The 13,039-nt window shown below is 35.3% G+C and overlaps 1 protein-coding gene across 1 annotated transcript in view; it reads left to right on the forward strand.

The window, feature by feature from the left end:
- Positions 1 to 13,039, forward strand: part of LOC140046646 (putative GPI-anchor transamidase) — a 144,737-nt gene that overhangs the window by 102,696 nt on the left and 29,002 nt on the right. Inside the window, exons 4-5 of the mRNA XM_072091350.1 lie at positions 12,181 to 12,257; positions 12,675 to 12,883. Coding sequence (XP_071947451.1) covers positions 12,181 to 12,257; positions 12,675 to 12,883 — 286 coding nt within the window. The remainder of the gene's footprint in view (positions 1 to 12,180; positions 12,258 to 12,674; positions 12,884 to 13,039) is intronic.

Here is a 13,039-nt window from a genome sequence, read left to right on the forward strand (position 1 = left end):
TAGTGGAGCATTGCAGGGGTGCTTTTTTCACAATTAATTATCCTTTTGTTCACATATTCACGAGTTTTGAAATTGTGTTCCAATAAAGGTCTAAACAGTATACAGTCTTTGGTCTATTCCTTTGACGTATTTGTTTGACTCACGACACATAACTGATTGCTTTTATTGTGATATAAGTGTGAACTTCTTAGGGTTCCATGGGAATGTCATGGATATTGTGATTAAGAATCCACCACCTTGATGACAACAAATTTGCTGTCATTGTAGCCACTAAATAAGCTGAGTTTGAACAATAATATTGACCGCCATCTTGAATTTAAAACATAGAAACAAGTGTAATTGATAACAGTTGTTTGTTCCCTTAGAAAATACTATGTATTTTTGTCCTTCGTGTTAATGCATTGTCCCCCTGAAACAAATTTGTTTGTTGAATATGCCATTTTAATGTAATGTAACATAATAGTTATTCAATTTGAGCAAAAATTTGACCGAAAAAAGTATTACCTGAAAAAAACTGTAATTTAAAGCCCAAAAAATGTCAAAATTGGCTGCCAGGCAATGGGGTTTTGGTTGAATTTGACCATTTATTTTGTTATTTTCTAAGTGAAAACATTTTTTTTTCTACAGAAATTTATTTATTAAAACTAAAAATGTAAAGGGGTGGGGTCAATACATGTTTAGTAAGTCCCATAATTTGTGTCACATGAACAACCATTTTCTCAATTTTAATATTATGTTAAATTTTTTTGCGCCGCGGCTCTAGCCAGCTATGTCCCAGGAGGACACATTCATTAATAAGCTGTTTCATAGCGGTAGCTTTAGTATCTAATTTGGAAACTCGACTATAATTTATAGGTAGCTGCTGGACCCAAAAAACGTCTGGGAGAAGAGAGTCTATATGAAAGCCTTTGCTGATAATACAGTATTATTGAGATGTAGACGGAAATCTGTAAAATCTTGTTCAATAAATAAACTTCGTTTTTGCTGTCAACCAGGCCGGTATTATAATAAATCACTGTCAAATAATCATTCGATAATGGTCAAAACTTTATTTTGGCTCTGTCTGTCACATATCTATCTATATCAAATATATGTGTGTATGACGTCACAGTCAGGAGTTCCCAGCATGAATAAAGTTACACTCTCCCTCATTGATCTCATTATAGTCGTCTGTCATTTTATTTCTTGCAACTAATAATTGCAATATATACGTTTAACAACGTCACATGGTGTCAGAAGTGGTGCATTTTATTGTATAAAATAATTTGCAATGGAATCATTCAGGTTTAAGACCCCTGAAAGTTTTGATTTTGATGGACCAAGCATTTCCACGCAGTGGAAACGATGGAAGCAGCGCTTCGATTTATTCATGACAGCCACCGATTCAAACGGCAAGGGCGATAAAACGAAAATAGCGATCCTGCTCACGGTGCTCGAAAAACGAGGGCTTGAAATTTTCAACAATTTTACATATGTTGAGGGTGAGTCAAAAGATAATTATGACAATGTATTAACCAAGTTTGAGAACTACTGTAAAAAGAGAGATCCAGTCATGGCCATGCGAGCCAAATTTTGGTCGTATCAACGACCAGAAGGGCAAGGTTTAGATGAATACATGAACGATTTGAGAACAATGGCCGACGACTGCAAATTTCAGGACGTAAACGCAATTTTAAGAGATAAATTATTTTTCGGGATCTCAGACGCAACAATGAAACTTAAGGTTATGGGAGATGATGGTAACGCATCTTTAGAGACTGTAGTCAAACGTATGCGTAATTATGAGAGTTCTAAGCGAGAATTGACACTGATAATGTCTGATAAAGCTAGTGTAAATGAAGTAAAGAAAAGCCACACACACACAGGCAGCATGAAGCACACACAACAGTACAGCGACAAGGCGCGTACACGTAACCATAGCGATTGCGAAGTTCACGCGAATTGTATGCGTAAAAATCCACCAAGGCAATGCCCAGCCTGGAACGAACGCTGTAGAAAATGTAATCGCTTGGGACACTTCAGTAGATCGACATTGTGTCCAGGAGGCAGACAGAATGGTGTTGGTAGTAGTGGTAAGCGTAATTATCTATATATAAATTTACGTAAGGGCAAAATTCGGTAAATCGCGCCTTACTTCTAGAATTTTCACTCGATGGTATGTAAAGTTGGTTCGTACTTTCGGTACTGATTTTAACCGCCTGATGTAACCCTGTTTACTAATTAAATTGAGTTAGATAATTAGTTATTGACGATTAAAACGAATTTAGGTTCAAAGATTTGCCCCAAATAGGGGTGTTTTCCGATCGTGGTATACACTGTCTAATGGATGTCCATCTTGAAAAATACCCGCCAAAAAAATGCGAGGAGGCTTCGCATTTTTCTATCTCCTCCTACGATAATTGTTTTTAATAGCTGAAAACCGGTTGAACAGCTAGAGTACACCATCATAATGTTGAAGACAGGCCGATTTTCTTTAAAAAATACTATTTTGATAGATTTAATATACGATTATACAAATGTATTGATTTGCGATGAATGGAACATCCCAATCTCTTAGTCTGCCAGAATTTGGTTTAACACAAGTACTGTAGGTAAATTTATGAGCCCTTGGTTTAACACATACGGTAGGTAAATATATGGGCCCTTTGAGAATAAACTTGCAATACTTTGACAATACTGTAAATACCTATTAACTATTTTTTATTTGAATCGAACATTTCTTACTGTGAATGTTCGTACTGTTAGATGTAATATAAAAATATATACAAATAAACTTTATTACTGAGACTGTGGATAGGCTCTACTGTTAGATATACAAATAAACTTTATACTGACAGTTCCTTCTCAACGTTTGTATTAATTAATAATTACCAAAAATATAAACGTCGTAGTGGTGTATCGTGACATGTACTTTAATATTTCAATCGATTATGACAGTGACAGTTTTAACAAAGTATTAAATCGCAAATGTTTTAGGCCTATTGTATTTAGAGGTATATTATTTATAGGCCTATAAAACATGAACAAAATATTTCGTTACTCAGTGGATAAAGAATATATTTAAAAATTGTTCCTCTTTGTACCTATCCGCTTTCCCATCCCTCAACCCTAATGTTACATAGCGAGGAGGCTTCGCATTTTCCTATCTCCTCCTACGATAATTGTTTTTAATAGCTGAAAACCGGTTGAACAGCTAGAGTACACCATCATAATGTTGAAGACAGGCCGATTTTCTTTTAAAAATACTATTTTGATAGATTGCTAGAGTACACCATCATAATGTTGAAGACAGGCCGATTTTCTTTAAAAAATACTATTTTGATAGATTTAATATACGATTATACAAATGTATTGATTTGCGATGAATGGAACATCCAGTTTGGTTTAACACAAGTACTGTAGGTAAATTTATGAGCCCTTGGTTTAACACATACGGTAGGTAAATATATGGGCCCTTTGAGAATAAACTTGCAATAGGTTCGGAAAATGTTAAAAACCAATTTCTATTATTTGAATCGGTACACAGTTTCCATTTATTATATATTGATAATGAAACATGAAATATTCCTATTTATGTCCCTCGAGGTTCATTACAATTTATATTTAGTAGTCCCACGGACTTCATCTTAGCCACTCCCCCGAGTGCTAAGGCCAAATTTATGATACCCTACTTTCTATGTAAGTTTAGTTACAGTTAGTTTTTGACGATAATACAACGAATTTAGGTTACACCCTTCGGCCGCGAAAACGTTTCTGTACAAATATGATACCGATTGGCTTTATTTCATTCAACAGCGACCATAATCTCGCCAATTACAGGATAGATAAACTATTTTATTATTGATGTGCTTATAAATTAAGACTCATGTAAACAGCTTGATTACATCATTTTACAGACAAACGAAACTTTTTTAAACCTACTGTTTCAATAACTGAGTATAATACTGTATACGTTTTCATAAGTAAGTGCATATACATTTTCGTGTTTTCATTGACGAGATTGTAATAGTAACTTCAGTAACTATTACAGTACTTATTTATTATACGACACAAGACAATTGTATCTGACAGGTACGTACATTATTCTAAAAAATAAGTCTATAGATCCCTTAGGCGTCATAAATCACAGGCCAACAAATCAGTACTCATGACAGAAATTCGACCCAGTTTGGTTCACACAAATGTTTACAGGAAGTTCAACACCACAACCGATGATTTGCCCTAAATATTTAGGTAGACTACAGTTTAATTTTTCACTGAATAGGAGCTTGAATTTCCGATTTCCATTTCGCAGAATGTCTAGGTCTATTTATTTAGTTTGGTTCTTATAATATATAAATACAATCAACTTTATTACTGCGGTTCCATCACCACCACCACGTGCCGCCGCCCAATTCCCGTACATACATTTCCATTTCTCCCTAATTTCTTTAATCCACATAAATTAATTGTCCTTTATGGAATCCAGTATTGGTTTTGTTGTCTCTATTTCTGAATACCCCAATTAGGGGGACACTTCCGTTTTTGTTTAGTGTCCCAAAAAAGTCCCCGTCCGTGGATTCTACTGTATTCGAGAACCATCTGTGAGCACCCCTAGATGGTACGCGAGCGAAGCGAGCGTGCCATCTAGTAATTTTAATCCATCTAAGTTTAATAAGAAAATTGACAGTATCAATGCTAATGAATGTACATCTGATAGTAAATACCTTGTAGAAGAAGACGATATGTCTTTAACATTTGGTAGTTTTTATATTGATATATAGTGTTGGGAGAAACACTAATGACATGTGGTTGTATAAGATAAAGGTTAACAACACACATTTAATCAATGTCAAGGTAGATACAGGAGCGAATGTAAACTGCATTCCTAAGAGCTTATTTAAGAAATTAGATATTAAGACGAAAGTCAATGAGAGTAAAGCCAAGTTGTATAGTTACAGTAACACTGTAATCCCACACTGTGGTGTGGTGAGTTTGAAGATTTCACGCAACGATGGCATGCAAACAAGTGCTCATGAATTTTTCATTACTGAGGTAGATAGTCCACCTATTCTTGGACTAAGTTCGAGCACAGCATTAGGCATCATTAACCGCAATGTAGATTCAATCAAAATGGATGATTTAATGAGTAAATACTCAAAGAATTTTGAGGGCCTGGGTTGCATGGGCGAACCATACAACATTAAGATTAAAGAGGGCGCCGTACCGGTCGTGCATCCACCCCGGAGAGTACCAATAAGTTTACATGATAAATTAAGAAACAAATTAGACGAGATGGAACGCCAAGGCGTAATCTCACGCACTAATCAGCCCACTGACTGGGTGAGTAGTTTAGTAGTTGTAGAAAAGAAGGACGGTTCTCTTAGGCTATGCCTCGACCCTAAAGATTTGAACAGGGAAATTAAAAGAGAGCATCACATGATTCCTACAACAGAGGATGTAATAAGTAAATTGTCAGGGCGTAAATTGTTCACGCACATAGATATGAAAGATGCATACTGGCAAATACCATTAACGGAGCACAGCACTGAGTTGTGCACCTTCAACACACCATTTGGGAGGTATTCATTTAACAGATTACCCTTTGGTCTATGTAGTGCCAGTGAGGTTGTTCAAAAGAGAAACGAACAAATATTTGGAGGTATTGATAATGTATTTGTAATTTCTGATGACATGATAATTGCTACCGATGACGATGAAAAGCATCATGATAATGTGATAGCCAAAGTCATGGAGCGTGCTAAAGATGAAAATGTAAAATTTAATAGAAATAAGATTAAGCTTAAAGAACATGAGTTGACATACTTAGGTCACATAATTAGTAGAGATGGTGTTAAGCCTGATAATTCTAAAGTAAAAGCAATTTATGATATGCCTACACCTTCTTGTAAGTCTGACCTGAGACGTTTAATGGAAATGATCAACTATCTGTCGCCATTTATTCCGAATATGTCTACCATCAGCGCTCCTATGAGAGAGTTATTAAAGAAGGAAGTAGCGTGGTCTTGGGAAGAACGCCACGACCAATCGCTAAAACATTTGCAGAGTTTGTTAAGCTCAGAGCCAGTACTTAAAGCCCCATTCCCTACGTTTTTTAGATCTAATTTAAGATCACAAACTATATTTAATGTAAAAATAATACTATATGGTCCTATTGCGATAACTTTTTTCGTCTTTAAACGGTTAAAAATGTGAAAAATAAGTCGATTCTAATAATTATAGCGGCCCGCTATAAATCCCAAAATGCATTGCGCGCGGATTGATATTTTTGTTTTTCACCTGTAATTCGCCCACTTTTCGATCGATCGTGAGGCCAAAACAAATGGAAGACTCCTAACTTTTCAGCGAAAATACCGGGTTTTCCCCAATTTGTATCAACGGAGTCTGGCAAAAATAGAAAGACAATTAATGCAGCAACTATACAACGTCAGGCTAGGTATATAGCTCGCGTACGATGTTCGTACGTTACCGATGTTTACCAGCTAGGCCTACAAAACTAAGCCTAGCTAGGCTAGGCCTAAGACCGTCCACGAGAGGTCGATCGCCGCGAGCTACTTAGGTAGTGCATTGTTTCTCACTTTTTATCATAATTTACCATAAAACGTACATTTAAGACAAGGAATGACATGGTTTAATGTTTTTAAAGTGATATATATGTATTATTTTCCAAAAAACGTCCAAAATTGCAGGGAAGGGGTCTTTAAGTACTTTGATCCGAATAAAGAAGTAGTAATCCAATGTGACGCATCATCTTTTGGACTAGGAAGTGTTTTAATGCAAGATGGTCACCCGATACGCTATAGTTCGCGATCACTAACGTCAGCCGAAATGAACTATTCTCAGATAGAAAAAGAAATGCTAGCTATTTGTTTTTCACTTGAAAGGTTTAACAACTATGTCTACGGACGTTCAGTTACGATCCAGTCTGATCACAAACCTCTTGAGTCAATTACAAAGAAACCAATTCACAAGGCGAGTCCCAGACTACAGCAGATGATGCTACGACTATTAAAATATGATATAAATGTCACATATGTTCCAGGTCGTGAAATGTATATCGCAGACGCACTGAGCAGAGCGGTTCCGATGGAAACTGTCACAAATGATCCTGAAATTCTACAATATCGTATACATGCCGTACATGAGCTGTTGAGTATGAGTAAAGCTAGAATAACGGAAATACAACAAGCGACTAACGAGGACGAGACACTAAAGGAACTATCGAAACAGTGCCATATTGGCTGGCCTGAGCGACGTCAGTCAGTCAGCGTAAAGATAAGACAATTTTGGCCGATGCGTGACGAAATTTATGAACACGAGGGACTAATGTTTATTGGGCAGAAATTGATAGTACCAGAAAGCAAGCGAGAATTCATGCTTAACCGCATTCATGATGGTCATTTAGGAATAGAGAAATCCAAGGCCAGAGCCAGAGAGTTGTTGTACTGGCCCGGTATCACCAATGCTATTCATGACATGGTATCAAGATGTACGACATGTGCGAAGTACAAAAGGAAAAATCAACGTGAACCAATGATACCTCACGAAATACCTGAAATACCCTTTTATAAAGTTGGGGCAGACATTTTCAACTTTGGAGGAAATGACCACTTAGTAGTTGTAGATTATTATTCAAAAGTCGTCATGCTACGCAACAAAACTGCCAAAGAAGTAATCGGCAGGCTAAAAACGATTTTCGCGAGACATGGCATTCCAGCAACATTTGTAAGCGACAACATGCCTTTCGCAAGTTTTGAAATGAAAGAGTTCGCTAAATCATGGGGGATAGAACTAATCACATCGAGCCCCACCTATGCACAAAGCAATGGTCAAGCTGAACGGTGCATACAGACAGTCAAGCAATTGTTAAGGAAAGCCGCTGATGACTTTCACGGAGACTTTCATTTAGCTTTACTCGCTTATCGAGATGCGCCATTGGGAGGTATCGGCAAATCTCCAGCACAGTTGCTGATGAACAGAAGGCTTAGAACACGAATTCCTATCGCACGCGAGCAACTTAAGCCAACACTGATTCCAGACGCACATAATTCGTTGATCGTTAGACAAGACAAACAGGCGGAATATTACAATCGTGGAACGCGAACGCTACAATCACTGAAAGGAAACGAGATAGTCCGTCTCAACAAAGGCCGAGAATGGGTCCCCGCGAAAGTGTTATCTGAACATGTTACCCCGAGATCATATATGGTCGCTACACAAAACGGACAAGTGTACAGACGCAATCGCCGACAATTAAATCAATCACATGAAGAAGATATTAATGTTGAAGGGGAAGTGGATGAAACTCCTATCGAAACTCCGCCGAGGACACCTGATCCTCAAAAGGAAGAGGTAGTAATCACCAGACCAAAGCGAAATAGACGTGTACCCAAACGTTTCGATGACCTCATAATGGACAAATACTAATTAAAAGACTCATTGTTCATAATTTCTCTGCCAGATATCCATGTTTTATTATACCCAAATGTTTACATCATCATAGTTTAATTGTTTCATTAAGAGTTTGATATTTTGATTACGATTGTTGTTAATGTTTAAGAAAAAGGGAGATGTCACATATCTATCTATATCAAATATATGTGTGTATGACGTCACAGTCAGGAGTTCCCAGCATGCTTTGAATAAAGTTACACTCTCCCTCATTGATCTCATTATAGTCGTCTGTCATTTTATTTCTTGCAACTATAATAATTGCAATATATACGTTTAACAACGTCACACTGTCAACATAAAGGGAGGTATTTACAATAACTTTCTTTTGACTGTCAATCTAGGCCAATGTTATAATAATACTAGTCCTGGTAAATTTTTTTTTGGTTATCAGATGCCGTGTTGGGGGGGGGGGGGGTCCAATCAATTATCGTCAGAAGGTGAACAATCAGTCTAGGTAGCAGCAGCAGATTATTAGGAACGCCTGCTTCATTAATTAATCTAGAAAAAGGTTTGTACATTATCTATTTGTTTATTAGCCTTCTCCTAACACAATTATATTTTCTTTAAAAAAAGGTTTTATAAGTGGTTTCAACATTTATGATAGTAATGTCACAGTTCTGTGTCTGGACGCAACTTCATAGACCTACTAGTTATATTATTCATATTAACTGATACTTACTCTTCATTTACCGTAAAGTTCAGTTTTAATGAAATATAATAATATAAATTGGCTTCGTAACAATTAATTAGTGTTGAAAAGGTTAGTTTTTTGGTGATAGGTAAAAATGACATGTAACTTCGTAATCAATTTATTTTTTTTTGTATAAAGGCCCAATTACACTATGACGATAACGACGGACGATAAATATATAGCATGCATTTTTTTTACATAAACCAAAGAAATTAGAAAGGTTTTCGTTCTAGACCTATAGGATAATCATTTATGCTGTCTTTGATAAAAATAATGTTTTTCAAATTCCAATCAAATGACGTCATGATAAATAAAAACAATAAAATCGCTGTATTGTCACGATATTATTGGTCTTACTAATCATGACGTCATTTGATTGGACGTGTGAAAATATAATTTTCATCAAAGGAATTGTTTATATTTCTTTTGGTTTATGTATTAAAAATGCACATTTGTCTATTTATCGTCGATCGTTATCGTCCTAGTGTATGGGCCTTATGCTGTAAATGTTCAATTAATTGATCATTCCGATTTTATTAGTTGGACTCTTGCACAGTTGCTGTCTAATCGTTGTTGTGTAATATCATTTCGAACCATATTAAAATCATAAAGAGATTCATATTCCTTAACATATGTGGCTGTGCATGGAAGTCCGGTCTACAAAAACTCGGGCCCGGGATCATTGTTATTGGGCCTGAAAGTGTTGGTGAATTCATAATTATACTTAATATTATATTTATATATATATATATATATATATATATATAAAATTATGTTATTATACAATTTAAAGCAAAACCCGTTGAATCTCAAATCATTAGGACTAGAAATTTGGCTTATCAATCAAATAAATACTTTCGTTCAAAATGAAACTCCAACCTCTCTAAAAGATTGAACTCGAAAACGGACCGTTTTTTTTAATTGGGTATGTTGAAACATTTCAATATTCATTTAAAAAAGTACATTAATTATGGTATTGATCAGTGGCTATAGAGGCGTAAAAACCCTCGGTCAATATCATGTAAAATGCACTGTGGAAGGGTCATTATTAAGACTGCAAAATTGGGCTTATCAACAAATAAATACTTTCGTTCAAAATGTAAAATCAAGGCTGAAAAATTGGGCTTATCAACAACAAAATATTTTATTATTAGACGCGATAATATCAAGGATAATCAGTATAATTATTAATATAGCCACTGTTACCAGTTTTATTCTACATGCTAAAGTAAATAAAAATCCACTAGAAAACAAACAAGTCTGAATGTTATGCTTATTAGCCATGTTATGTTTGTTACTGTATGCCTATGGTTGTTTGCAATGTCCACATATTATTTCCGTGGGCATATCCATAGTGTATCACTCACAAAAAAGACGTGTGAGGTTCTTTCTTTAGATTTTGAAGAATGATTTGTGTTACAGGTTGACACATGAGTCAAATGCTCAAGATATCGGCTAACGCCATGGGACCCTTGGCTTATCAATGAATAATAAATACAGTACTACTTTTGTTCAATTGAAATCGGAATCTGACCGTTTCATTAAATTGGGTGTGATTAGGCCTAAACATATAATAATTTATTAAAAAGGTACAATAAAAACAAATGCATCAGAGGCGTAGAACCCACGGTCAATATCATGTAAAATGTATATGGTATAAGCACTGTGGAAGGGGTCATTATTATTAAACTGGAAATTCGGCTTATCAACAAATAAATACTTTCGTTTAAAATGTAAAATAAGACTGCAAAATTGGGCTTATCAACAAATAAATACTTTCGTTCAAAATGTAAAATAAGACTGCACAATTGGGCTTATCAACAAATAAAATACTTTTTTTTCAAAATGTAAAATTAAGACTGGAAAATTGGGCTTATAAACAAATAAATACTTTTTTTCAAAATGTAAGAAAACATTTTTTAAATATAATCCTTAAGCTCTGTCTATACTATCAAACTAAATATGATGTGCCCATATTATATAGACATGACGATGTCCACTACGATATTCGGGCATATCACTACCATATTTGGGCACATCACACTTTTTTTGTTAAACTAGTTGGGACAGTGTAGACACAGAACTATGTGATCGAAACATAAGTCGGAATTGGACTGACGCGATTGATTTAATTGGGTATTTTTATTAATGTAATGATTCATTAAAAACTATAATACCGATACGCGTTTGGTATTGATCAATGGTGCAAAAAACCCTGAGAAATAATGGTATAACGCGATTTGGTGATAGCTTAGCAATAATACAACCCATATACTATTATTATAAATACCTATTACAAATCCATTCATATAACTTTTCATCGCGAACCGAAAATGTATAAATGTTATTCTATAGACAGTAATTATATATTCAAAAGCCATATTATTATTATTATCAATACCTAAATGCGATATTAATAACCACATAAACATAAATTATTCCCAATACAAGTTTGTGCGTTTAATTCTAGAAAGAAACGACTGTGCTGACAGGCCAATGACATAAATCACAAGTAAAGTCGCAATTGTTCACTTGCGTTTTGATTGGCTGACCTATTATATTAGATTAGAAGACTGTCCAGTCAAAAAGTTACGCGGCGTTTTTTGTAAGAAATATTTCTTGTTTATTCTTTCTTTTGCCCAAAAATGGAAAATGAAGTGTTTCTTCAAAATAACTGCAAATTTATGCAGAATACAGGTCAAATAACAATTGAAGTGACAGGTTCCTATCTCTATGTGAAATCTCATGAGGTAGATTTTGCTATTTTGCACAATTTACGGCGACAGCTGTATGACGAGCGCTCACGGCGATATCGTAAACCTTGTGCATCCCTAATATGTTGTCAAAATATGGTATTAACACAACACCACAATGTGTAATTCATCTGGGCCATCGCTTTTAACTTTAGCATTGTTTTTGTCATAAAGTCAAATAAAAACTCTTTTATTATATTTTTTTTAATGTAAACCACAAGAAATACTGGTACTGTAGTACTGATTTATATTATCATTTTTTATAATTACTGTTATTTTTAGCTGCCGTTTTCAACAATGCTAAGCAATTTCTAAACGTTTATGGTGATGACATTGAAGTCGATTACAGAGGTTATGAGGTTTGTATCTAGTGAAACCATTTTTTAATGAAAAGAATTTTGTGTTCACTTCTGGTTAGACCAGCTGTTCAATTTTTTGAAAGCGACCGACTTTCAAAAAGGGGACTTCTCGTAAATGATCACCTCCCAGACCGTACATCTTAAGCAACCACACTCGTTAGCGACCACCTCTATTGAATGACCAGCATCTCTGTTAAGGGACCGCTTCATCTCATAAGAGACCACCGCTGTTGGTGTTTCCACATTAGCTGGAGGTTTTACTACATTAGCGGTGGATTGTTCTACATTAGCGGTTGTTTCAACATTAGCTGGCGTTTCTACATTAGCGGTTGTAACAAGAAACTCTATAGTGAAATTTATAACCAATCTTTGATAATTTATTAGTATAAATTCATATGTATTTAATTTGTTTACTAGGTTACAGTTGAAAACTTCATCCGTGTGTTGACAGGACGTCTCCCACCAGGCACGCCCCGATCCAAAAGGTTATTATCTGATGACCGTAGTAACATTTTGATATATATGACTGGTCATGGCGGCGATGGATTCCTTAAGTTTCAAGATGCTGAAGAGATTTCAAGCATTGAGCTTGCTGATGCCTTTCAACAGATGTGGCAGAAACAAAGGTAAATTCAGTTCTTTTGAATATTCTTGTGGTTTTTCTTATCTCATTCAGCTACTTTGTTTTTTAACCAAAAGATGGAATAGTCTGAGGGTCTGTTTCTGCTGAAAAAATCAAAATAATCGACTATTTTAATATTCGATTATTTCGATTTTTTTTT

The sequence above is a fragment of the Antedon mediterranea genome, chromosome 4, assembly GCF_964355755.1.
Source record: "Antedon mediterranea chromosome 4, ecAntMedi1.1, whole genome shotgun sequence".
In the NCBI taxonomy this organism is placed as follows: Eukaryota; Metazoa; Echinodermata; class Crinoidea; order Comatulida; family Antedonidae; genus Antedon; species Antedon mediterranea.